The 26265-nt window shown below is 52.6% G+C and overlaps 3 protein-coding genes across 5 annotated transcripts in view; 2 read left to right on the forward strand and 1 right to left on the reverse strand.

The window, feature by feature from the left end:
• Positions 1–892: 892 nt before the first annotated feature.
• On the forward strand, positions 893–9992 carry NHERF1 (NHERF family PDZ scaffold protein 1). Its single transcript, XM_080629404.1, has 6 exons — positions 893–1293; positions 6719–6880; positions 7503–7656; positions 8162–8202; positions 8708–8806; positions 8904–9992. The coding sequence occupies exons 1-6, from the start codon at positions 904–906 to the stop codon at positions 9066–9068; spliced, it is 1011 nt and encodes a 336-aa protein (XP_080485530.1). The 5' UTR covers positions 893–903; the 3' UTR covers positions 9069–9992.
• Positions 9993–11568: 1576 nt separating this feature from the next.
• Positions 11569–16008, reverse strand: NAT9 (N-acetyltransferase 9). 3 transcript variants are annotated; one of them, XM_080629405.1, is made up of 7 exons: positions 15957–16008; positions 15493–15667; positions 14611–14720; positions 13631–13765; positions 13351–13410; positions 13089–13183; positions 11569–13003 (listed from the first exon to the last, which is right to left on the reverse strand). In XM_080629405.1, the coding sequence occupies exons 2-7, from the start codon at positions 15567–15569 to the stop codon at positions 12857–12859; spliced, it is 624 nt and encodes a 207-aa protein (XP_080485531.1). In that variant the 5' UTR covers positions 15570–15667; positions 15957–16008; the 3' UTR covers positions 11569–12856. The 3 variants fall into 3 exon arrangements, with proteins under 3 accessions (XP_080485531.1, XP_080485532.1, XP_080485533.1); XM_080629406.1 differs by having other exon boundaries at positions 15952–15961; XM_080629407.1 differs by lacking the exons at positions 15493–15667; positions 15957–16008 and adding an exon at positions 15300–15306.
• Positions 16009–16036: 28 nt separating this feature from the next.
• TMEM104 (transmembrane protein 104) overlaps positions 16037–26265 on the forward strand; it is a 42115-nt gene continuing 31886 nt past the window's right edge. The window contains exons 1-6 of the mRNA XM_080629444.1: positions 16037–16118; positions 17301–17425; positions 19307–19428; positions 21347–21428; positions 22149–22251; positions 22662–22742. Coding sequence (XP_080485570.1) covers positions 17381–17425; positions 19307–19428; positions 21347–21428; positions 22149–22251; positions 22662–22742 — 433 coding nt within the window. The 5' untranslated portion in view covers positions 16037–16118; positions 17301–17380. The remainder of the gene's footprint in view (positions 16119–17300; positions 17426–19306; positions 19429–21346; positions 21429–22148; positions 22252–22661; positions 22743–26265) is intronic.

Consider the following 26265-nt stretch of genomic DNA (forward strand, 5'->3'; position numbering starts at 1 on the left):
CCCGTGCCACCCTCCACAGGACAATGCTGGGAGACAAGGGCCAGTTTGAGCCCAGGCTCACTGCTGCCTTCCTCTGCCCTGGCTGAATGGAGACACCAGGATCTCACACTCTTACAACCTCTCCCTGCAGCCACTTCTGTTTCCCAAGGTGCCACGGAGCACACGGGTCCAGGGCAGGGGCAGAGCAATTCCCTCCTTGGGTTTCCTTCACCTCCCTTCCTCGGGACCCCCAGCTCCAGGGTGCCGAGTGGGGCCCGGTGCTGCTCTGGTGCCCGGGGGTTGCTCTCCTATTTCCGCCGCACAGTGCGTTACCGATGAGCGCGGCCCCCGGCGCTGCTTTCCCATACAGTTTCACCGTGGGGTTTTTACTTCACTTTTGAAGCACCGAGCACTCTCCAGCCCTCCCCGTCTACTCGGCCTTGGAGGACCAGACAAGGGGACAGGAGGGACGGGCCCCGGGAGGCTGGTGCGTGCCACCTCTCCTGGCCGTGCCCCGTCGGGGCTCTTTGAGGTGACCCCGTGGGGAGGAAGAGCAGGCCAACGGCCAGGGAGCGTGAGGGGTCAGCGGTGAGAGCCGGCTGGCCCGGCTGGCTACCGGGAACCGGCGGAGGTGGCCCCGGGGAGCGGTCCGAACCCCCACTGCCGGCGCTAGGACCCTGCGGCCAGGACGAGAGACCATATTTACCTCTCCCACCATTTCTAATTTGCATAACCACGCCCCTATGTAGATTTAACCACGCCTATCGTTTCCTTGTGTGGAAGCTCTCGCCCCGCCCCGCTCTCCCATTGGTGGCCGCTCACCCCTAGCCCCGCCCCTCAGTATAAGAGCACCCGACGGGAGGGGCCGCAGCGCAGAGCGCTCGGCGGGACGGGGCGGGTGGTGGCGGGAGTCTTGGGCTGGCCATGAGCAGCAGCGCGGTCCCCGCGGCGCGGCTCTGCCGCCTGGAGCGGGGGCCGGACGGGTACGGCTTCCACCTGCACGGTGAAAAGGGCAAGCCGGGCCAGTTCATCCGGCTGGTGGAGCCGGGCTCACCGGCAGAGCGCTCGGGGCTGCGCGCCGGGGACCGGCTGCTGGAGGTGGATGGCAAGAACGTGGAACGGGAGAGCCATCAGCAGGTGGTGGAGCGCATCCGCGCCGCCGCCGGTGCCGTCAGCCTGCTCGTCGTGGACTCGTCGGCCGACGAGCAGCTGCAGAAGCACGGCGAGGCGGTCACTGAGCCCCCCGTGAGCGGCGGGCAGGCGGCCCCGGAGTCGGCGGAGCCCGCGGCGCGGGAGCCCAGCAGCGGGCAGCGGGTAAACGGGCGGCCGGGGGCAGAGCGCTGGGAAGTTTGAGGGAGATGGGGGTGATGTCCGGAGGAGGGGGAAGGTCGGGACCAGCCCCGGTTGCCGCCTCGCAGCCGAACGAGCAGGCTTGGCAGCCGCCGTGTCGGCGCCGGCCTCCCCCGGGCGCCCGGCGTGGTTTCGCTCTCGGTTCTTTCTTTTTCGCTTTGCTTGAAACGCGGCTCCCCGGGAGCGCCCCGCCCCGCTCCGGCTCCTTTGGTTTATTGATGCAGTTCCTATGTTAATAATCCTTACCAGCCGCGCTGGGTGGCGGGCGGGGGCAGACCCGTAGCCGAGCAGCCCGCCGTGTCCCAGAGCTCTCGGGCCCGTCTTTGTGCTGCAGGGCCGGTAAAACCGGGTGGGAAAAGCAACAGGGAGGCAGGGCAGTGGCGGGTGAGCCCCGGCCCAGGGCTGGGTTAGGGGTGTCTGGCTTTAACCCGCTCCAAAATACAACAGCAAAAAACTGGAGAAGGTATTTGGGGGGCTGTGGCTGTAGGTTTTGGTGGCATCACTTATGCCCCGAGTGTAACCAGTCTCTACTATGGAGTAGAGATGGCAGAGCGTTTTCTAAGTCAGAAGGGGCTGATCCTGTCGTTGGTCCCCATGTACACACACCTACTAATGTAGGAATGTTGGCTGTAAGGGGTACGTGGGAGTAGCAGTGGCACAAATAAAGTAATGCAGAAAGGTGAGGAATTGAGAAATAGCTGACCTTTCCTGCCCAGAGCCGTTCCTAAGAGACGCTCTGGGCTGCTGCAGACAACACTGCTTTCTGTTTACCCAGCAAAAACATAACGTTTGTTGTTATAACAGAGACATGGATGGGCTTCCCAGGAAGCAGGCTCCTGCTGTCCCTGGAATGTGAGGGACGTTATGGGGAGCTCCTATGATGTGTTATCAAGCATGATCTGTGAAGGGTTGGTGCTGTGGGGCCTTTCCAGTGCTGATGCTGAGCTCCAGGCAGACTTTGGTGCCTCCTGAGCTGGTATCACGCAGGGTTTTGTTGAGAATCAGGTGGTTTTTATTAGTTGTCTCCTGTCAGACTTTAGCCTCTTGCCAGCTGCCCATTGCCCCTGATCGGGCTGATCCACTGCAGGGCACCGGTCTCACCCCTGCCTGGCTAAAGCATTGCCCCAGCACCTCCTTGAGGGCCTTGTTAAAGTGGAAACAACCAGGTTCTGTCCCCGTCACTGCCCTGCTTACTCCCTGTCACCCTGGTCCCTCAGGTCTGCCTCCATACAGAGCTCTGCAGTGTTGCCCCACGCAGGAGGAACGTGCCTGCTGTCCTGTATCACAGTGCCAGCGCTCCCTCGGAGCTGGTGACACCGTCTATGCTGTGCTTTCTGCTCCCAGATCTTTCCATGGGCTGGGAAAAGTCAAAGGGATGCAGTTCATGCAACTTGGGCTTGGGGGGCTGAGAATGTTCAGTCCCCAAGGGAGACAGAGCCCTGACATGCTGCATGGTGGCTGCCTGCTCGCAGGGGCTGTGCCGGAGCGATGCCAAGGGCATGGGAAGCCCTTTGAAGAAGATTTGAGGAGGGAGCCCCAGCTGTGGATGCCCCACAAGCTCAGGGGGCAGGCTCAGGGCAGTTACTGTGGTGGTTTCCCTCTGCTCGGGAGCAGGAAGTGGGTGCCATGGGGTGACATTGCCACACAGCCCCGGATGGTTTCTCAACAGGTATCAGGAAATCTTGTGGCCGGGGCAAGGGTGTAAAAGCGAGCAGGTTTGGAGACATCGCCCCGGCTGGGCACCCACCGGACAGGGTGGGAAGATGCCGGACAGGGTGGGAAGATGCCAGGCAGGATGGCGAGCCAAGCTGGAGCGGGCAGAAAGGGATTTCTCTATGGTGAGCAGGGAACACACTGATGTGCCTGTTCTCCGGCACACTGCCAGGCACCCGCCGCCTGCAGCCCCCATCAGCCCCATCCCAGCCCATTGGGTTAGTGGGATTCCCCCGGGATCACCGTGGTGGAAAGCGGCAGTTCTGCCTGTGTCAGAGTTCTGTTTGCTTTATTGGGCTGGACTTGCCTTTATTTACTTAAGGAGCTTGGAGACACTGGCTGCTGGGAGAGCAGCAGCAGCACCCGCACCCAGGACTGTGCGAGGAGTGAACATATCCCACCTCCAGGCAGGATCCATCCTCTCTCCAAACCCTCCTGGGTCCTCCATAGTTGGATCCCCCCTGGTACCAGGGGGCTCAGAGACCCCCGTGGGTCCCATTGCTGAGCAGGCTTTGGGGCATCCCTCCTCATTCCTATGGGTGTGCAGATTCCCCGGTGCCGGGGTGGAGGTGTTGAGCCTCCCATGCACCCCTCCTGCAGCGCTGAGCCAGCGAGGTGCCACTTCCACACCCCCAAGGCCAGCCCTGCAGCACAGGGACTGTCCCCAGCGCCCCGTGACAGCTCCTCCTCCCCCTGCCTGCGTTTCCGGAGGCTTCAACTGCTCAGGAGTGTCTTGAGACAGCTTCATGCAAACCACAGGGTGTTATCGGAGCACCGGCTGGGGCTGCTCTTACCAGGGCAAGGCTTCAGCTACCAGCCCCAGGCTTCCCTGTAGCAAATCCAGTGCTAAACCAGAGCCTTCTCTTCCAGCAATGCTCATCCCTCCTTGTAAAACCCTCCCAGGGTTGGGTTTTGGGGTATAACAAGGAGCAGATTTCCACACACACACACCCCCCCCCCCCCCACTTCCATTTGTGAGCGTTGCACTGGGAATAGCCGGTGTCTAATTAGGAAATGAATTAAATTTCCTCTTGAGGCAGCTGCATGAAAAGCAGCTCCAGTTGAACGGGACGTGACGAGGATGCTGCGAAGAGGCTGCTTTGCATCCCCTTTGTATGAAGCCCGAATGCGTGCGCCAGATTTAAGGACCCGTGTGAATTTGCCAGCCCAGGCATCCTTGGAGCTGTTGTGTTTCTCTCTGAGAATGCTGCTGCTGACGGGCTTGTTGCTGCTTGTAGGGCTGCAGGGAGTTTCCTGCCATTTGGGCTTTCAAAAGCTGCCCTGAACTGCTGTTGTGGGGCTGGGAGATGGGGAGCGGGTCCTGGCACACATACAGGGGGTCCCCACATCCATCAGTGGCCAAAGGTGATGGGGAGGGATGGTCTGACATGCTCCTGGAGGGAGGAGTGTCCAAGTCCTATTCTAAGGCACGATGCGATGCTGCTGAGTTCTTCATTCCACGTGGATATCTCTATGGGCAGATGTCCCTCCACCACCCGTGGTGCACATGAATGGGTGGCACAGAATGTCCATGCTGGAGGCTGAGTCCAGCACCCCCTGCTGCCCTCCCCACCGGAGGTTGTTATTGCTTGTAACAGACTCTGCTGGCTGATCCATGCCCCAGCACCACGCACTGCTGGTGACGGAGGGGAGGATGCAAAAGCTTATAGAAATTAGGGGCATTTCCATTTTCCTGCTGTTCAGCTCCCAGCCCCACAGCTTTCTCCATGTCCCTTGGGACACTCCTGGCCAGGGAGACCTTGGGGCTGAAGGGATGCGGATGCCCTACCACAGGGTGTTTGTCCCATGGGAGATTGGATGCATTTATAGTTTTCCATCAGGAATGGTGGCTGCCACAGGGTTTCTGCTGGCACAAGGGGTTTGGGAAGGGTGAGGGCAGCCTGGCACGCTGTGCTGGAGGAGCTGCCAGCCCCTGGCAAGGGGATGCTGTGGGGGCCGGGTCATGGCTCGGCCGGGCTCCCCTGGCACTGGATGCGCCTGCCTTCACCAGCGGCCTTTGAGGGCTTGATCTTCCCTCTCTGCCGTGATGCCCTGTCCATCCATCCTGCAGGGATCCCCCCCAGATCCGTGGCTCCAGTGCCTCAGGGAGCCCGGGCTGCCAGGGCTTTGTTGATGTGGATGGGAACGAAGTCCTCCCTCCTCCTCCTCCTCTCCCGGGAGCGCTGCCAGCGCTGCTTGCTGGGTGCTCCCTCTGTCTTTGTCCCGAGCTATCGGCTTGGAGCAGCCCCATGGTGCTGCCAAGGGCACCGGGAGCAGGGGTGCTCACAGAGCCTGAGCCCCCTTCCCAGGCCCTTCCTCCAGGCTCCTACTTTTTGCCCTTGATTTGGGTTTTCCCTGTCCCTCACTAGGGATCACTGCCTGCGTGGATGGAGGGTGCCGTCGCAGCAGTCTGGATGGGGTTTTGTCATGGCATTGGGTTTAGTGATTACAAATGCATCACCCTGGACCATGTGGGAGCCTGTGCAACCATAGTGCTGCCAGACATGGGGTGCCAGCACTCCAAGAACCAGGCTTTCCATCAGGGAGCAAAGGGGATTTCATGGCAAGAAGTGAGATTGCTGTACAGTATGGGTATGGCAGGGGGAATTCATGCACTGTGTGTCCCCAGCGATGCTATGGGTACCAAAGGAGAAAAACCATCTCAGAAGAAAGAATAAGTATTCACCATCCCTCCATGGTGAGGAACATTTCATTTTTGGCTGCTGAGAGAGCCCTAACAAAGCCCTGGAGGTGGTGGCCAAGGCAGGATCAAACCATATTATACATAATTGTTTAGAAGTGGCATTTGGGTGCTGATGTTTGTGTTGCCTGGTTCCTCTGATGCTTCCTTGCATCCTGCTCCCTGATGGGTGAAGGCAGCTTCTTGGAATGCTCCTGTTCCTGCGCTCTACAAACAGTGTGGAGAGCTGTGCTCGTGGGGAGCTGGTGCAGGGCTGTGGCTGCCCCAGTTGGGTTCCCTGGCTCCAGGTGCTGGTGGATCCACAGGTCAGGGTGAAACCAGGTGCAGATGAGCTGGGTGTTGTCTCCTGGAGAGGTGATTGTCCCATCCTGATTGCCCAGATTCTCCCAGGTGATTGCTGGCCTGGTTGAGCTGGTTTCTCTGTTTTGCAATCCCAAGGGGTCCTGCTGGGACTTTGAGGTGCATCAGCATCAGGGCTGCTCTGCCTGCATCCCAGCTGCCTGTCCAAGCCCCATGTGCCCCTTCCCATGGCTGCAGGATGTTTTGGGGTGGTCCCATGGCTGGGTTTGCATCTTGCCAACGGGGTTATGGGGGGAGCTGCATTGGTGGCTGAGACTTCTCCTATAGCAAAAGCTTTCCAGGTAGGGTGGGTGGAGGATGCTCCCCAGCAGCCTGGGCTGTGTTTCCTCTTCCTCCTTCATGTGGTGATTGCAGTCCTGATCCCAAAAGGAGGAGTGTGGTCTGCGAGCACACATAATAACATATTTGTTTAACGTTTCACTGCAATTAGTGTGCCCTGCACGTAATTAAATAAGTAGAGCTTGGGTTCATAGGGTGTTTTGGCACCCTGTGTCCAACCTTGAGGTGTCTGTGGGTGCAGGTAGCCACAAGGATGTCACCCAAGCAGATACCTGATGGCCCTTGGGTGTTGGGGGGTTCTGGGAGCAGCTTTCCCACATGCTCATCCCATTGCAGGAGGAGCTGCGGCCCCGGCTGTGCCACATGAAAAAGGGTCCCAATGGCTACGGCTTCAACCTGCACAGCGACAAGACCCGCCCGGGGCAGTACGTCCGTGCTGTGGACCCTGACTCGCCGGCTGAGGCAGCAGGGCTGGCCCCCCAGGACCGCATCATTGAGGTACAATGGCATTGGGAGGGTGCTCCCTGGCATCCCGGTGCCAGAAGGTGACCCCGGTGACTCACGGTGCAGCCGGTCCCCACCCAGGGGTGCAGTGCTGCAGAGGGCTGGGGCTGAGCGCTCATTATCCAGCCTGCCTGGAGCGTGAGCACCCCATGGGTGTCCCTGGGGTGGGGCAGGCTGAGGACAAGGTTTACGATGGCCCCGAGCGCTGCTACTGGCCATGACCGGGGTGGGGATGGGACCCACAAGGGCAAGAACCAACCCTGCTGCTCACCAGGGTGTGGGGTTGCTGCCTGTCTTGGCACAAAGCTTTAGGGTCACTGGGGCCTGTGCACAAGGGGTTTGTGCCTTGCCCGTGCTGCCCATCTCCTGCACCAGTCCCGTGTCCATGCCCTGCCAGGCTGCTCCCTGCCTGTGTGATCCCGTGCTAATCACTCAGAGGAAAATCTGCTTTTAATGAGGTTTTGCTGCCTTCACCGCTAATCCCTGTGAGGCTGCAGGTACCTGTGGGGGCTATTGGGTGGCTGTGCTGGGGTTGTGACTGGTACCATGACCGGTACCTGGTCCGGAGGGATGGATGTCCTGGGGCTCCAGCAGTGATGTGGTGCTGTGCCCACAGGTGAATGGGGTGTGCATGGAGGACAAGCAGCACGCTGACGTGGTGGCAGCCATCAAGGCGAGTGGCGATGAGACCAGGCTGCTGGTGGTGGATGTCCTCACCGATGAGTTCTTCAAGAAGTGCAAGGTGGTGCCCTCGGAAGAGCATCTCACAGGTAGGTGGGGGGGTTTGTGCCACCTCTTTTTGCTCTGTGTCACCTTGTCACCAAACCTGAGGGTGCTGAGCCCTGGGAGGTGGAGATCCCATCACCCCACGGACAAGCAGGGTCACCCAGCTCTGGGGAAGGCGGGTTTATGGCCCTGAGTTGCACTTTGGCAGGGTTTATGACTTGGGGAGCAAACAGGCAGCAGCTGCCCTTTGCTCTCCTCCGTAGCCTTGGCCCAGCCATGGTCCCCTCCCTGTTGTCACAGTGGTACCCGGGAGGACAGCGGGATATCGCTGGGCTCCACGTCAGAGCTGTCATCATGGGGATGTGCCTGGTGCCCACCAGCATCCCCATGTGCTGTGGGGCTGCCTGTGATCATGGGTTAAAAACTCTGTGACCTGGGCAGTGCTGGGTGAGCTTTGGCCACGTGAAGCCTTTGCCACACTCTGCAGTCCCTGTTGCAAGGGGCAGAGCAAACTCATCCTCACCCTGCACCCGTGTCCTTGTCCTGCAGGTCCCTTGCCAGAGCCAGTTGTCAATGGTGATGTAGGGAAGGTAAGAACCTCACCTTGCTTTTCATCCCATCTGTGCCAGTCCCAGGCAGGGACCCTGCCTGGTTAGGTCCCCTCTGCCCATGGGTGAGTGATGCCACCATGGACCACAGTGCTCCTAGGCTGCCACTGGGAAGGGAGCCGGTGCTCTCCAGAAAGGGGATTGCTTGTGGTGCTGAGCGTTACGGAGGGTTATGCCTTCCTCCTCCATCCGTATGGCACTGCAGGGCTGGGAGCCCTTGTGCTGCTCCAGGGAAGTAGCATCCAGCCCTGGGCTGCCCTCCTCCTCCTCCTCCCGCTAAAGCCAGGGCAATCAGGCCGGGGTTTAATCCTTCCCCGCCCCGGATGGGCAGCACTGGAGGCATTACTGAGCCTGGAGCTTGCTGGGGATTATGTGTGGGGAGGGCGGGTTTCCCAGCGCCCTGTGTGGAACTCGCCGCTCCAGGGGCCATTCCCAAAGCCCAGGGCTGGAGCTGCCTGGTTCATGCTTGCTCCCTGCTCCCTCCCAGGAAAACGGCACAGAGCCGCGGTCCAGCTCCGTGTCCGAGAGCCCGTCCAGCCCTGAGCCATTGGCCACGTTGCCCAACTCCAGCAATACCCACAGCAAGGTAGGGCTGGGGATGCTGGGGGAGGCTGTGGCTGGGAAGTGGGTTCCAGGCTGTTGTAGGGGGCACAGTGTGGCTGACGCAGCCTCTCGCCCCCCAGTCTGACACACAGGAGGATGACAAGCGCCATTCAGCATCCGGCTCCCTCCTGGACCTTGACATCCCGCTGGCAGTGGCCAAGGAGCGGGCACACCAGAAGCGCACCAGCAAGCGGGCTCCCCAGATGGACTGGAGCAAGAAAAATGAACTGTTCAGCAACCTGTGAAGGCCCTGGGGCGGGGGTGAGGCTCCTGTGGCCCCCCCTGGCCTCGCACCCATCTCTTCTCCATCACCTCTTCTCCATCCCCTCTCCATGCTCCACAGGATACAGGGATGCTTCCTACCACCCTGGCTGGAGCGATGGGGCTCAGTGGCCAATGGGCATCCCAGCAGTGGGGTCTTGATGGGGGTTTTGGGCTAGAGAGAGCCAGGGGGTGCTGGGGGTGCCCCCTCCTGTGAGCCTATCCCTGGGGTGCTCCTCCAGCCCTGCTCATCCTGGTAGGCACAAGTGGGGATCTGGGGGGAGGGAATCAAGGATTTGGGGTGACCTGATACCAAACACTTCCTGCTGTTCCCTGGTTCTTCCCCCATCCCAAAACAAAGCCCATCTCCATTTGAGTCCCCCCTGCATTTGCCCTTTAGCTGCAAAACCTGAGGCTTTGAGTGACTTTTAGCATCCCCAACCTGCCTGGCCACTGACCACAGTGGTTCGGCCCCTGTCTTGGTGAGCTCCGTCCATGATAACCATGTCCCTTTTTCCCTCTGGCTGCAGGGAGGGACACGGGTGCCCAGCATGGTGGGGACCCCCCAGCACCCTGCCCTTGGGGCTATTTTGGGAGAGGAGAGGGTGTTCAGAGCCAGCACCACAAGCAATAATCACCTCCCTTGCTCCCGCTCACTCCTGGAGACAGAGCTGATCAGGGTTTGAATCCAACACTGTGTAATTTAAAGGCTTCTCAACAGACTCTTGTTTTTTTCTCTCCAAAATAAGAGTTTTTCAATCACACTGTTTATTTCTTTTTTTTTTTTTAATGTATTTTGTGGAAATTCTTCCTGTGGATGTTTTGTTTCCGTGTGTTGCAATCGGGCGTTGTTGTACTGTCAAGCTAAAGAGAAATCCTGGTTACTGGAATAAACCTTCCTGACTTCACGTGTCTGGTTTTTGGCTAAATCCTTCCGCAGCCCCAGGCTCTGTGGGGCTCATTGCTGTGCTGCAGGGGCTGGGGAAGAGGCAGGTAATGCGCCCAGGGGTGGCGGACACTGAGGCTGATTTGGGTGCCCCATAGTGCCCGGTGGGGGGGTCAGACAAGGACTGGCTGGTTGCAGTGTGGGTTAATGCCTTGGGGTGATTAAAGGGCTCTAATCCCCCACTCTGGAGTGTGGGGGGTGGTGGTGCAAGGCTCTAATCTGTGCCTGCTGGCCTGGCAGTAATGCTGGGGGCAACCAAATCAGCCCCCAGGTGCTCTGGGGGGGTTTGGGGTGAGCCTGAGACCCCCAGGGTTGCATCCTGGGTTGAGGAATGCAGCTGGGATCAGTGGGGAAGAGGGTGTTTGCTCCAGGTTGATGGTTCTATGTCCTGTCTGGGGAGAGGAGCAGAGGAAAGCAGGGCAGAGCGCTGCTTCAGCAGGGGGGTGGTGATGGTCACACAGCTGGAATGGGCTGGGGCACCACGGTGGATGCAGGACAAGGCAGTGTCACTGTGCTCTGAGCAGTGACTGTGGTGTGCTGTGGACCCCCAACATCTTTGCCTTCTCTCCTCTGTCCCTCTTGTTTTGTGCTTCAAACACCCAGAAGAAGAGCTCCTCTACCTGAGCAGACAAGCGGTGGCAGAGATCTGCAGCTCAAATGACAGCCAAGTGACAAAGTGCCACAACATCTGTGAGTGATGTGCAGGCTGTCACTCCCTGGAAGCTGGGGAAGCCCATTTCAACCTGCCACATCCTCCAAAGTTGTGTGTTCTGTGGCAGTGCTGCTGAGTGGAAGTGAGCCCCTGTTCCCCTCCTTGCCCACTCTCATCCCCTTGGGGACAAGCACAGTGTTCTGCCTGGGATGAGGTGCAATGTCATGGGCAGCAGCTGCCTGTGTGTGGCAAGACTGGGGGCACCCAGCAAGTCCCAGGAGCATCTTTTACCTCTTCTCCCAGTAGGAGCAGCCTGGGGACTCGGTTCAGCCCCACCAGCCCCCCCCCAGGCCGTGTCAGGGACAGACCCAACTTTGTTTGGGGTTGCCAGGAGAAGGCTTTCCCAGAGGCCCATGGAGGCGCCAGTGTTGCCGGGGGACCGGGGATGCCAAGCAGGGCACTCACTGGCTCCGGAGCAACAGGCAGGGCAGCAGGAGCCATGGTAGGGCTAGGGAGGGCAGCACAGCTCCACTGTGCCCCCTTCACCCTGCCGCAGAGGTGGAATGAAACCATTTCCCCACCTTGGTCACTTTTTAGGGGAGCAAATCCCACCCCAGCTCCATCTCCTACCACTGCAACCCTACTCCTGTGGCAGAGGGATGGAACAGAAGGAGCACAGAGGCAGCACTTCAACAGGCAGGTTCTGCAAATCCTGTTGTGGGCACACAATGCCTTCCTGCCTGCTGCAGGTGACAACAGCACAAGGATTAGTAGCCCTAATCCTAGCTGGAAGTAGAGCTGCTTTTCACTTCCTTACACTACAAAGCTTTTGCAACAACTAAATCCACACTGAATACTTGTTGTTTAAAAGACCATGATACACTGCTCCCACGCGTGGTTTTAATATTAGTCACAGGAAAGATGTGTTTAACTAAAATTGGAGAACTAAATCCCCCAGGCCCTAAAAATACAAGCACAGCAACACTAAAAATTCCACAGTCTGATAAAAACATCCCTGGTCAAATCTGGAAGCTATTACCTGATACTGTGTAATTGGAACACATCATTTCGGGTCTAGAATTAGCCATTACGGCTGCTATTCCAGCGGGAAAACACACAAGAGCGTCAGTTATCCGCCTTTCCTTCTGTGCTCTTGCTCTTAGCAAGCTCCCCTGCAGTGGACGACACGCTGTGCAGGGCAGGAAGGGTCAGGATGAATAACTGCATTAAAAGCTCTGTCCAGGGGGAGTCAGGCAAGCGCCTCCTCTTCAGCCACGGAGCTCAAGCTTCACCACAGCGGAGGCTGACTAGCTCCTGCTTGAAACAGATCTGCACTCAGCAAGTGATATTCCCCCCCTATTGATCTTACTGGAGAGCAGCAAACGGAGACTTCAGTCTCAGCAGAGCAAGTCCTGAGGTCCTTGAAGAAGGGGATCACTATTCCATCTCTTTTCAGTTGTGCTCTCCTCCTCCCTGCTCTCATAAAAGCAGCCTGGTCAAACAGTGCAGTATCTCCTCACTGGTGGCCTCCTGCTCCCAGGTCCTGTAGCTGCCAGTCCCCCTGTTTGCAGGGATTGATCCTGGCAGGGCTCTGCTCTAGTCTCATTTGGCTGATTCAATAGTTTTCATCACATACAACACATGGGCTTCTCACTTCCAGGACCCCACAGTGCCCCCCTGCACTCCAGAAAACAGGGTTCAAAGAGTCTCTGCTGTCCTTTACAGCAGCCAAAGTGAGCAGCTCAGCCCCACTGCCCCTCAGATCTTTGTCACCTCTTTAATTCAAGAGAAAACTGACTGAGCTTTCCTGTGTCTAACCAGTGAATCCAGCTCCAAGGGCAGTGGAAAAGGAACAGCAGGTGCTGTTTACTCAGAAATTGGTGGCACCACAAATCAATTGACTGCTGGTGATTTGAGGCTCTGCTGGAACAGTATGTTGAGCTTAGAGTCATTCCTAGCCAAGCCTGTGAATTAGTGGCTGTTCTCTAGGTCCCGATCTCAGACACTAATCCCAGCTGGTTCAACAAGGTGCAAAGTCGACAAGATGACAAAGTAACCAAAGAGACATGAAAACAGTCAAGCTCAGCGCTGGCTCACTGGTGTCCTCCATACCCAGAGCTCACAACAGCGTCCAGCTCCTCCCTGGAAACAAGGCCAGGGTCTGGATGCGTCCATCAGGTCTCCAGCACCTCAGCTGGCAGCTTCAGTTCAACATAGCTCCTCTCCTTCACATGGTTTGTCTGTTCCAGGAGCCATCGTCTTTCCAGGTCACTGACATCCAGCCTCAGTGTCACCTCCTGGAAAATGCTGTTCACAGCAACCTGTATCACACAGAGGGAAAGCAGCTCAATCCCAGCCTCAGAGCTAAATCTGCTCACCTTCTCTGGGTAGAAGAGGGGCTCTTACCTCTTTAAAATGAAGCTTTTTGAACATGCAGATGCTGGCTTCATTCTCCTGGCCAATCTTAGCCTCAAATGTGGTGATCCCCAGGTTTCTCACACCTTCAAGAGAAATCAGACAGGTATTTCTGCTACCTGCTTGGCTGCAACATCTATGAAAGCACATAACTCCAATTCCTGGGGCAGAGGCAGCCTGTGTCACCAGGAATATGTGCTTCTAGATCACATCCCAACTGTACTCCCATTAACGTGCACTGTGCCACCCTTACCATAAGACATCATCATCAGAGTTGCCTCCTTGCCAAATCCTCTGCCTCGGTAGCTGGGCTCTGAAAAAGACAGCCACAGAATTCAGCATCCCCTTGGGTGAGACAAATCAGTCATGCCACACTGCAGAAAAGACTGTGATCTGGGACCAGCAAAAGATGCTGCTCAGGAGTGAACAGCCACAGTAATGCAATGAGACTAAAAAGCTTCTGTACACAACATCTGTCTGCAGCTGGCTTCAACCACAGCAACAAAGGTCCAAACTATGAAGCAGAACTTGACCTGCAATCATAATTTCAATCTCAGCCAAAGTTGGATCCTCAGGGTCAGTGAGGAAGAGATTCACGTCCCCCACCATGCAGTCCTCATCCGCCTGCCCGGGCCACCGCTCCGTGTCCAGCACAATGAAGGTACATTCTGGGGAAAACAAAATCATAGCAGAGTTTGCAGGGCACAAATTACTGCAGGATGAAACTAAAGGCATGCAATGGACAGAGGAACAACAGATTTCCATGTGTTAACAACGAGGAAGAGCTTATAATTGAGCTTCCCATACCAGTGTGCCTGCTCCCATCCATCGAGATGTACAAAACGTTTTGAAGACCCCTTGTGAGAGTGGTGCAGGCACCAAGACTAGAAACAGCCTATTTAAAGAGCATGGAAACTTCCAGCCTGAGGTCTCCCTGCCTTGTCTCACTCAGCAGCAAGTTCAGGCAAAGAACTGTTTGGTGCACAAGAGGTTGAGACCTAGTGATTCATCTAGTTTGTATTATTGCTGCTTTAAGTATGGCTTCTAATGCCAGCTAAGACAAATGCTCCACATTGAGGTCTTTGTCAGCCTCACTATTTTCTGGCTCGCTATATTTTTACCAGGCTTTTATGGGCAGTGATTCATTACTTGTAGGAGAGCCAGGGAACCAATTCCAGCACACCTCAACTGGGTAATTCCAGAGCAGTTCAATTTCTCAAGGAAAAGTACAACTCCTTTCTGCCTTTTTAGGATGATCAGACCTGGGGAGCTTTGACTGTGCAGGAGCAGCTAAGCACATAAATCTGGGGGAAATAAATCACTGTAATCTTTAAAAAAATGCATAAAAAGGACATCAGCAGCCCCAGACATTCTCTACTTCCCTTAGCATAGACCAGTTATAAACAGAAAAGCAGTTCAAAGCAGGTAGAACCCACTAACTGGGTGCTCTCAGCCCACTGTGGGTCCTTCATAGACACTCCCACCCCCCTTCAGAAGTGTTTAAGGTCCTCACTGTCTGTGTCGTCCCTCCAGCTGCACTGCATCTCATACTCCTGCTCCAGGCTGAGGGGCTCGGAGGCTGTCAGGCGCTGCAGCTCCTCTGACTGCATCCACTCATGGTACCTGGCAATGGGACCCAAAACCACATCATTGCCTGAGCTATTGCATCACAGTCTGATTTCTGTGAGAGCTCTGAGGATTAGACTGTCACAAGCTGGTTCTTGAAACACCAGCCTGGCATTTATGGCAACTTAAAAAGCGTCCACAAGCCTCTCTCCCTTATCTAACACAGGAATTGGTGTTCTTCGTGGAAATGTAGCAAGTCTGGCCATTCTGTGGCTTTGTCTGAAGAGTGACTGATGTCTTTAAAAGTACTGAGCACTGAGTTCCAGCGCATTTCATCCCGACTGAGATTGATAGAGCATCTCCTGGACACTGACAAAAAAGACTAATACTGGCATCTTTGTGCTGAGGCTGCAGCTGCCTGGGTCAGCACTGTACAAATTGCCCTCATGCCTGCTTCTAATTTATCAAACATCCATCTGGCTTTACACATTGAAGGTTTGCTCTTCCATTGTCATTAGGGAAAGACATCAACGAACAAGAGAACTGCTGGTGGCTCACTCACAGCCAGGTTCTTCCCTTTCCATGGGCACACACATGAAGTCCTCTTTGTCAGCAGGCCTGGCAAAGAGCACAGACCTGTCAGGGATGCTGCTGCCACGCATGAAGGGCAGAACTGATTGCCTCAGTACTCCTTCTGCTGCGTGTTTCCCGGGGGAAGAGGGCCCTGAAGCGGCCAAGCCAGAACCTTTTCTGACCACCACATGCCCTTTAAAAAGAGAAGTGAGATCAGACCATGCAACAGCATCAGAGGAGGACAGGAGCCACATACCGGGGCACATGTGCAGACATGTACGGCACCAAGGTTGCCCTCTTTCCTTGCAGCACCGTGTTCTGATTAATCTTCATGGCCTCTGCAGTCAGCACCCACTCCGTGTCTCCAGCAAGGCCAAGGAATGGCTCAGGAGTCCCTGGAGCCCTTTGGGAGCCAGTAGCAGTCACTCTGCCTGTGTAAAAGCCTGCAGCTCACATCAATCCCTTCACACAGCGACCAACAGCATCCCCCTGCTCCCCCCACCCAGGGCACGGCTCTATCGGTGCCCTCGGAAGTACCACGGTGGCCGGGGTCTGCCCTGACGGGGGCCACTTAACGCTCAGTATTTAACACAGCAATTCAGCAGGGGGCTGGCGGGAGATGGGGCTGAGTGGAGACCGGGGCTAAGGGGACATCGGAGCTGAGAGGGAAGCAGAGCCCGACGTTGAGGGACCCGGCCGCAGAGGCCATATCTACCTTACCCCGTCGCCCTTCCGCAAGCGCAGAACCGCAGCGGTGCTGTCACCATGGCCCCGCCCCGCAGCCGGTCACGTGTGCGGAAGGCTTCCCCTCCGCACCCCCGTCGTGCTGGGCGCATGCTCCGTGGGCACCCCGCGATGTGGAGCCAGGGGTCGCGGTGCGAGGTGAGGGGTGTGGCGGGGCATGGCATGGCGACGGCCGGGCCGGGCCGAGCCGAGCCGAGCCGAGCCGAGCCCTGCGGGCGTGGGTGCGGATCCCTGTGCGGGGGTGCGGTGGGAGGCGGGAGGCGTCTCGGTGTTGTGTGAGCTTTCCTGGGGAAGGTGAGCGGCATTGCCGACGGGGGGGTGGGGGGGAAAGCGGCAGGGCTGGGGGCTCTGGAGGCCTTGGCAGGGCCCCTCCGGGCTGAGGTGGGTGCCCGACAGGAGCACGCTCATCCCGGAGGTGGGTGCTGGCGTGGCCGTGGTTTCACTGCCTTGTCGCGGGTTGTCGAGCTCGGTGACTTGAGTGCGGCTCTGGGGTAGAAGAAGGTATTTGGCCTCTTCCCCCTTAGGGCAGGCTGAGTTGTGACCGTTGTGAGCAGTGATGCTGATGGACTGCTATCATCTGGGGGTGTATTTATACATGGGCCCATGTTTATACAGCTTATGGGCTGTTTGGTCCCTTTAGCTTGTGAAGCTGTGCTGATGATTTGCCCCAGTTGGCATGTCTGGGTTGGAACATATGTAGAAGTATGAGGAGTTTGATAAAGCTCTTAAACAATTCAATTATGGCTAATTATTGACCCTGAAACCTTTCAGAAGGTTTGGGGCCTCACTTCCCCTAATAGTTTTATTAACACAATGTGAAGTTCCTTAAGTACTTCTGCTTTGGAAACCTTGGTGTGTCTAACAAAACATCATGGGGTGTTTTTCATAGCTGTGCTTATTTTTCTCCTTGAGATTATAAAGGAGACTGTGGGCTGGTTTTCCTGCTTTGATTCGCAGGAGACACCTGCTATTAAGAGTAGTAGCTGCATGAGAAGCAGCGGTGTGAGCTCATCCTCAAGGCAGGCATTCTTCCTCTTGAGGTTTTAGTGTCTGAAATAGCCCCGCTGGCTGTTTGGGGAAGGAAAAGTTTGGTCATCACATGCTGTGGAAGGGCAGGGCTTTTTGATTCCTTTTAAACTAGTTTAACAGGTAGGAGAGCTTTTTGTACTGAACCAAGTGTGCTGGTGTGTGGGCTGTATCCAAAGCACAAAGTCCTGCTGAAACTCTTTTTTGTTCAAACATCACAAGACTGAGGGGCAAAAGCTGACTTGTGATTTCTTCCTGTGACAAAGCTAATGCAACTTCATGATGTTTCCTAAGGTTAAAGGCAATAGAAGTTGAAAGCACCCTCCTGAAAACACGCTCCTCACTCTGCTCCAAGCCTCCCCACCGCATTCAGCATGGCTGGTGGCATCACGGATACAGGAGAGCTTTACTCTCCCTACGTAAGTATGGCTCATTGTGGGTTTGCTCACAAGTGTTTTCCAGATCCTCTTCTATCAACGTTGTGTTTTCGTTTCCTACCTCCCCATGGATATAACCTCAGTGTTTCAAGAGATGATGGAGGCTAAAGGGTAATTAAAAATGTTTACAGGTCACTCTTTATATAAGGGAATAATGTATGCTTAAGGTATAGTTATAAAAGTCTTTAAAAGAGCTTCATATCCCATACTAGCTCTTGCATCCTTCTACTCACTTCCATTATGTTTTCCCTAGCCTAAATTGTGCCGTGAAGCTAGTGTAAACATGGGGGTGTGTGAGGCACTGAAACTATCCCACTTTGCTGCTGCTTTCTTTTTGCTGTAAGAAATCCAGGGGAAAACATTATGTAAAGTTTACTTATTTTTAGCTGTTGTACTAATTGCTTTTAAACCACTTCACTTGAAATGAGTAATCAGGATGTTTCTTCCTTGTAATGTGGTGTTCTGTGAAATTGCAAGGCCAATTGGTGCTTTTCTATGTTACTGGAAATACTGGTTTTCATAGCCACAAGTATTCATATAGTGTCAGCTCTTAAAACAGTGCTTGGCAAACTCTCTTTGTTTTATTTTCTAAAGTGAATTCACTAAATATAGAGCCAGTCCTGAAACCTGTGTGTTGATTTTCAAATGCTTTAAAACTTTCATCCCCATGTTAATGATTGAATTTAGCAGAACTGGATATTAGGCTGCAGAAATAGGTCACAACTGAGAAGATGGAGAACAAGACAATAACTGGGGCATCCAGACCCTAAAGGATTAGTGTCACCTGCTCTTATGTTGTTATGTTAGTGCTGCATGAATTTCCTAGTGCCTCATCTCAAAGGCTATGACTCTCATCTTTCCCTGAAGGTGTTTAGCCAGATTGAACACAGCCACCACTCTCATCTCTGTCAATTTGACCAAAGTTAAGGAGAATCACCTGAGGTGCTTCTACAGGAGTCCTTCACTGCAGAGTGTGTGGTGGCCCTGAGCACTTGAGGAATGACAGCTCTGCCAGCTGAATGGAAAGAGCTTTCTTGCAAGCTGCAATAGCTGACTCTCATCATTCTTGGGGACTGGTCAGGAGATGAATTTGCTGTGTTTATGTCAGGTGAATGAAGGGCAGGAGTGCTCGCAGGGGAATAGTTTTCCTGATATTACTTGTTCCACAGCTAGAGAAGTGTACTCTGACACAGTTCTTTACTGGCTGGCCCCTGGAGAGGCTCTGACCTATATATTTATGTATGAAAACCAAACAAACCAACTTTGAGACAATTTTTGACCCTGAGTTCAACTGAATTTATAGTCTGGGGGGTCCTGTCTAGGTGCACAGTTATCTTTTGCTCTTAGGCAGAAAAAAGCTCACTGGCAGAAAGGATGAAATCCTTTCCCTTCAGAAGTAAAATCTCTTCTTCAGAGTGTGTTAAAATAGCGAGCAGGCTTTGAGTTAGACTTGTGTTTGGATGTTTCCTGCTTGACTAAGAATAAAGAGGAACAAGAGATTCTGAAAGGTAGCTTATGTATGAACCTAACTACTTAGGTTTAGGTCAGAAAATCAGGAGAGACTCCAACCCATAGTGCAGACCCTTCTGATAGAAGGTAGTGGATTTGAAAACAAAGAAACAGTTCACATCCTGCTAACTTTAAAAACTAGAAAGAAAAACATTAAAAATAATTAGAAAGATGGAGATGAATCTCAGTTTCTCCAGAAACGTGCTGACATTCACTTTGGTTATCAGTCCCCTCTTACCTATTTTTGTAGCATGGGCTTGCTCTCTTCATTTAAATCAGTACATATGTGAGGTGTCTGGGATGATGTCTGGCAGGGCTGCTAGCTCTCATGTTGGATTATGTGATTGATTTCAGGTTGGTCTTGTTTACATGTTCAACCTCATCGTTGGAACAGGAGCCCTGACCATGCCGAAGGCCTTTGCGACAGCAGGGTGGCTCGTCAGCCTTGTCCTCCTCATGTTCCTGGGATTTATGAGGTGGGACATGAGTACATGGCCTTGGAGGGTTGGGAAGTTCAGTTGGGTGGAGTTGTAAGGGCAATGCTAAGGCTTCTTGTGCTTTCCTGAGTGAGCCTGTACCTCTGGTGCTTGAGCATTGCAATTGGCAGCTGTGTTGCCTGTGGACCTTGTTTGGAGGGATGCTGCAATATGGTGGTGCTACATTTCACTTCCTGACTGATGGAAATGGCTTTTCCTCCAGTCCAGAGTCTCCTTTCTCCCACTTTCCCTTTTTGACACTGTCCTCACTCTGGATACATCTCACTCTTGCCTCTGTCCTGGATCAGTTCCCCAAGCACTAACCAGGTCACAGATGACACAGAGTCATTGCTGTGCTTTGTGACTTGCAGGTATGGTGCAGACCTGTTTTGTTAGCTTTCTCTTGGCTTCTGGCAATGCTCTGGGCAACTGCAAGACTGTCAGGGAAACAAATTACTCTATAGCTGGGCCTGTCTTATCCCCCTCCAAACCTTTCCTGCTTGAGACCTTGGAGCTAGTCTCATGATTTCCATGCTGGCTTGCCATGAGGTTCTGCCCAGATGTCTCCCTGCTGGAGCAGCAGGTGGAGCTGGAGGCTGTTGATACAGCACGAATGTCTAAGTAGTTATTAATAGAATTGCTATATTCTAACAGGCTGTGAATCCCTGCTTGGTTTTAAAGTAAAATAAACCAAAATCCCCTCCTGGTGTTTGTACAGATGGAATTTAGAAGTTCCTTTCTTGTCAGTAACCAGCTTTGATTTGAAGGCAGTGCTTTTTGGATCTGATAGGTGCTGCTATATAGAGGTACTCTATGGTCAGTATTGATTGTAGTAATGCTTGTAACTTCCCCACCTCAAAGCTGAATGCTACAAAGGCTTAATAAAATATAAACTGTGGGAGTACAAGTAATTGGGACCTTTGGAAGCAATTCCTCTTAGGTACATTAGTTTCACAGTGTAAATGCAGTGTATGACACTCAGCACCACCTGACAGTCCTTCGGGGTCAGCAGAAGAGCACAAACCTTTGAACCTGCATGCCAAAAGTGCTCTGGATTAAACTGAGAAGTCACAGCTTGAAGCTGTGTGCCTTGGGAGCTGTGCTGCCTTGCTGCTTTTGTTCTGGTGCTTGTGACTTCCTCGTGCCTGCTGGGGACTCTTCAAGTGCCAGAAGAGTCTAAGCAGAAATTGGGCTCCAGGACAGGGCTGCTTGCTTTTATTCTTGCAAAACTAATCTCTCATTTGAGCTTGATAAGTGAGTCCAGTTCCTGAAGCAGTGAGAAACCACTTTAAAGTCTTAAATAAGGTTGATTTAAGGTTGGTTGGTTTGCTTGTGTATTAAAGGACTGTTTTTAGCTGAGGTACTGATATTCCTTCCATCAGTGGCTCTGTCTGTCTCCCTGGAAAGCTTTTCCCCTGGCCTCCAACAAAGTGTATTTGCATAGGCGTATGATCTGCTCCTTGCTCTTGGATTGCTGCTTTGCTTCTGATGCCGTTTGTGAGATTCTTTACTGAACTGTAGTACCTTTGCCACAGGCCCTAACAGATAAGCTTCAGCATAGTACTGTGTTTGTCCTTGACCCTAATAAGAGGAAGGAAGCTTGCTCTCTAACAAATGGGGAAGTCCTCTTGCCTTTCTCAGCAAGAAACACTAGGAAGGTGCCTTACAGATAAGTGTCTTCTTATATCTGGAGGTGTGTTGTATTGTACTGCATTCTGTTGTCTGCTTGACACCTTCATCTGAAGAACAGGAGGGAGCAGCAAACAGATGAAACACTGTACCAACGATGCAGTGTGTGTGTGGAGCAGGTGAAAGGGTTGTCTTGGTTTGTTTGCTGTTACAGATGGGAATAATTGTTCATCTCCCTTTTATGACAGCTCTGGATTATTATTGATACCAACTGAGTTTCTCTCTCCAGCTATATGACTACAACCTTTGTGGTGGAAGCCATGGCTGCTGCAAATGCCCAGCTGCGATGGAAGAGAATGGAGAAACGCAAGGTTTGTGTGGGCTTTCTCTTGTTCTTCTACCATATAGGACTTGCTTGAGATTTCTCTGCACCTTTGCCTCATTAGTAACTCTAAAGGAGTAAATTTCTACTATACTTAACTTTGCCATATGAAATAGGGCTGTTAGTTCCCTGTGGAGTGCTCGTTAAAGATAGGATTTTCTGCTCCTGCTTTGAAAAATCTCTTGTGCTGTTCCCATTTCTTAACTGATTGTGCTCTCCTTGCCTAGAAGCGCTGCTCAGTGAATGTGGAGAGGTGGAAGCCAATATATTGGTGCCATTTGGAGTGTGCTGAGGTCTATAAATCCTTACTGATCTTGGGTCATTTAACTGGGACAGGCTGGCACATCCTTGCTGTCACTTGGGCTGTATCCCAGGGAATTGATAGTCCTGAAGTATGTTCTTGCTGTAAAACTTACCCGTGGCTTTTTGGATCCTGTCTTTAGTGGCTTTTCTGGATCAGCGTGAGGCATTGTTTGCATTCATTTAGATCCCTGCCTGTACTTTAGTGGGTTGGAGTTGGGAGACAGACCTCACTTCTGCTCCCTGCAGCATCTGAACCCTGGGCCAAGGCTTCCTGCCTTTGCCTTTCCTTGCATGTCGTGCCCATCCCTGTTTGGGACCTTCCTTTGAATTTTTGGAAGTGAGACCATGGCAGTCAGTAATGTGGGTAACAGACATCTCAGCAGAGGGGTCTGGGCTTCTCTTCCAGGAGGATGATGAGGATGAGGATTCTTCCTCTGGTGTATCTGACAGTGATGTTCTCCTCCAAGATGGCTACGAGCGAGCAGAGACACGACCTATCCTGTCAGTTCGTAAGTACCCACTTCATGCTTTCACTGCATCTGAGATCTCTTGTCTGCAGACTGCGTCCCAGTGGGCTCCAGCAAGTGGAACAGGAAGGACTCTTCTGTCCATTTCACCCTTAATTCCACATGCTTACCTCCCACAGTCCTTAGCACTTGCAAGATAAGGCTCATTGAGAATTCAGTTTGCCTTTTGCAGTCTGATAAAGATCTCTTGCTTGTAGGTCACTAAGATGAGAACATCTTATTTTTGAAACACTTTTAAACTAGCTTCAGCAGAGTAATTGAACCAGTGACTCTGCAGCTGTGAGTCGTACACACTGTCCTTCAAACTGTTGCTAGAGCTTCCTGAGTGTCTTCAGACAGTCTGGCCTCTGGGTTTACTGAAAGGTTGAAACACTTCTTGTTTTAACTTGCAGAGAGACGTGGCTCCCCCAATATCTTTGAAATTACTGAGAGGGTGGAAATGGGCCAGATGGCTTCCATGTTCTTCAACAAAGGTAAGTAATTTGTGTTTTTAGAAGTCCCTTCAGGTCCTCTGGCACGTGTGTCTATGGCTTTTCCCTACTTTGTGTGCTTCGCAGTGTGGGTTTTCATCCTGAGTTTGTGACGATTCCACCTGAAAGCATCATTTCCTCTCTCTGTGGACTGCGTTCATCCCCTTGTGTGGTATTTCCACAAATTAGATGATTTATAGGTCATGTAGGCCTGAACCTGCATGAAGGGGAGGGCACTGTGTAGTGGAAATAGCCAAAATACTGCAGGTTATGGGTCCAGTTCCTTGAAACAGATAAGTGTAAGTTGCTGGTTTTCTGACTGCCCTTAACCTAACTCTGAAGTGCATCTGTCCTCTGTGATCTCCACTGTCTAAAGCAGTAGAGCCCAGCTGTAGCTGGTTCTACCTTGACTGTAGCATTTGAGAACAAGGTGTTTGGGCTGCCCTGAACCCTGTGTCAGTCTGAAGGAGGGGCACTTCTGGGGAGAGCTTCTGAGAATTGCTTGTATGGAGTCACCAAGAGAGCTGCTGGGATGTGAAGAACTGAAAAGTGTGCATTTGATAGGTAGCTGTCTTGTCTTACTGCTTTTAAATGTCTCTTGTATGGCAGGAAACAAACTTGTAACTCTACTGCAATAAAGCCATATCCACTGCTGAGTGCGATAGAAATGCAAACTACAACGTTGGGTATCCTGAAACTTGTAAACCAATTTGAAATGCTGTGCAGAGCCAGGAAACTATCAGAGACACAATGGCTGTGCGGTTTTGAGCCTGTCAGGCCCCATTTCTTGTGGAAAGTGACATTTTCTCTTGTTCAGTGGCCACCTCACAAAGACACGATGGGCTGGGTTTTTCCACTACATTACATCAGCTTTATGCCTGTGTAAGTCCATTGCGTTTGAAGGACAGCTGGGCTTAAAGTGAGGAGTCTTTGAACTAGATTATTTTTGATTTAAACATCCAGTTGAAAAAAAACCTTTTTAATTTCCCTGCACGCTTCTTCTGGGCCTCTGTAGATTTAATTCGCTTAGGACTGTCAAAATAATCCACCTGGGATCAGGCTGCCACTTTCCTGGTCACAGGAGAGGTGACGTGGCCTGAGTGTGGGTTGGAGACTGGGGTTGGTCCAAAACAGGACTAGGAATGTCTTGTTGCCTTGAGTACTGGGTTGGTCTGACTTTAGGCAAGCTTTCTTGCTTCTGTGCATTACCACTGTGAACACTTCCCTGTCTATTGTTCATCCTGTGGAGAGTAATATTTGGGAAGTGCTTTGAGTAAGCACCGTGTAACAGGTCTTAGCAGTATTGCTGAGGATTCAGCTGTAGAAGCCTTTTAAGCTGCCGGAGGGCAGGATCACAGGAGCCAGAGCGCTCCCAGAAGCAAGCTCCGGAAGGCCCCTGCTTTGTATGTGCTTCATAGGGGAGGTGGTTACGACTCCCCAAAGCCAGCCAGGGATTGCCTTCTAGTCCTTGCTGCTGGCAGCTGCTCAGCCTGTAGAGGGTGCTGAAAATACACGTCCTCTCTGTCAGGCACTGATGAATGCTTTAGTTAAGTGATATAAACTGCTTAGGACTCTAATTCTTAATCCTTTGTCTTAATGTTGCTTTAGCCAGAGTTATCTGATTTCTGTGTTGGGGATACTCCCCAGGGAAAAAGGATGAATCCTTCTGCAGAAAGGCAGTTGGAACAGCAGACTGTGGCTTGAAACCATTATCAAGTCATCAAGTCCGGGTTGAATGAGGCTTGGAGCAACCTGGTCTAGCGGAAGGTGTCCCTGCCCGTAACAGGGAGTTGGAACTGGATGAGCTTTAAGGTCCATTCCAACCCAAATCATTCTGTGATACTATTGATTCTATGAAACAACTTGTGGCTTCCAGATGAGATGAGGTGCACCCTGCCAAGGGTCTAAGGCATCTGTAACTCATCTGCTGCTTTCCTGTCCTCTGTGCTCAGCAATGAGGCTCCATTCCTAGTCTGTTGCTGCTCAGAGACACCCTCTGGTCTGCTGAGCGGTGGTTGCAGAGAAGAGGAGTGAAGTACCTCCCTCTGCAGATCCTTGCTGAGGTGATGGTTGCATAGAAGGGCCTTCAGTAAGGGCAGTTTGTCAGTGACCAGTCCTGCTTAGTGCTGAGAAACCAGGCTGCACTGGAGAAGTCCTGGCTCCAGGCACCAACCTCTGCAGTTTCAAAGCTACCCAATGTCTGGGTGGGGTTTTGCTCATGATATACAAAGCAAAAATCCAAACCTGGGGTGTCTGAGGCCTTTACAGCCTTCATGGAGGGGAAAAGCTGGTGAAAAGCTTTGCAGGAGACCTCAAAGCCTCTGATTTCCAACGAGTTCTCTGCTGCTTTCTCTTGACTGATTTTTATTTTCAAGAACCTGACAGCAGTTGAATCTGCAGTCCTGGGAGGTAAGCTGGGGATAAATCTCAATTTCAGACTGTCTGTTCTCTTAAAGGGAGCTGACTTAGGTTTAGGCTGTGATGGTTTGTGTGCTCTTTCAAGAAGCTGGCTCCGAAGAACTGCTTGCTTTTTTAAGGTGCAGTGTTGGGTGCTTTCTTCTGGGACCAAGCAGTGATTTATTGTGGTGATGGATTCTAGGCACATTTACATGCTGTTTCCTCGCAGGAAGTCATTGATTTTCTGTTATTCCTCCCCATTTTGTGTCCAGTAACGAAAGTATTGATCAGGGAGGGTCAGAGGCAGTTTATAAAAGAACTGATGCTAAAGTCTTCCTGCATTTGAGAGGAGGAGATTGGGAGAGGAGTGTCACCTGGACTTCCCACAGAGAACCTGGCACTGGAACAGGGATATAGTGTGCGCTGGTGGGTACGTGATGGTGCTGGTGGGGCTTAGCTGGTCATGTTAGACTTATTCTGGGGAGAGTACCTGAGATGAGTAGCAGATCCCAAAGCAGACTCTGTATCTGAGTGTGTATAATCCTGTGCTTCAGGGTATTTTTCATCTTCTGTTTTATGCTATATGTTATATTTGTTATAACCTTCAACCCTTTTCAGTGGGAGATTGCAGAGAACTACTGCTAGGTCGTTTGTTGCCATATTCAGGTCAACACAGAGACTCCTTAACTCTGAAACCATCTTAAATCTCTCACAGAGGAAGAGAACAAGGGAGGAACAGCATGATATGATCTGACAATTCCTGTAACATCTCCTTTTGTCTGTTCAAACGAGGAACAACTCTAAAATCCTGGCTTAGTATGTGGCTCTACGGAAGCAGGGAAGTTTTATTGCTGCTTTCCCAATAGAGCCCTTTTTTAGCAATGTGTTATGCTAAGTAGGCTCAGCATATTGAGTGATTTATTTAAACAAAGAGACTATTAATGCTTCCTGACATGCAGAGATCCAGGGGCAGTGTGATGGTAAAACTTCGAGGCATCCAAGCACTGTTGAGATATTTCTCTGCATTCCTGCAGCACTGCTGCCCTTGTTTGATAGTTGTCACATGCAAGGCTGGAGGAGGGGAATTGATTTGCTCAAGCTGCATTAGGATTAAGCATCAGGTGGCATC

Source organism: Psittacula echo (genome assembly GCF_963264785.1).
Source record: "Psittacula echo genome assembly, chromosome: 14".
In the NCBI taxonomy this organism is placed as follows: Eukaryota; Metazoa; Chordata; class Aves; order Psittaciformes; family Psittacidae; genus Psittacula; species Psittacula echo.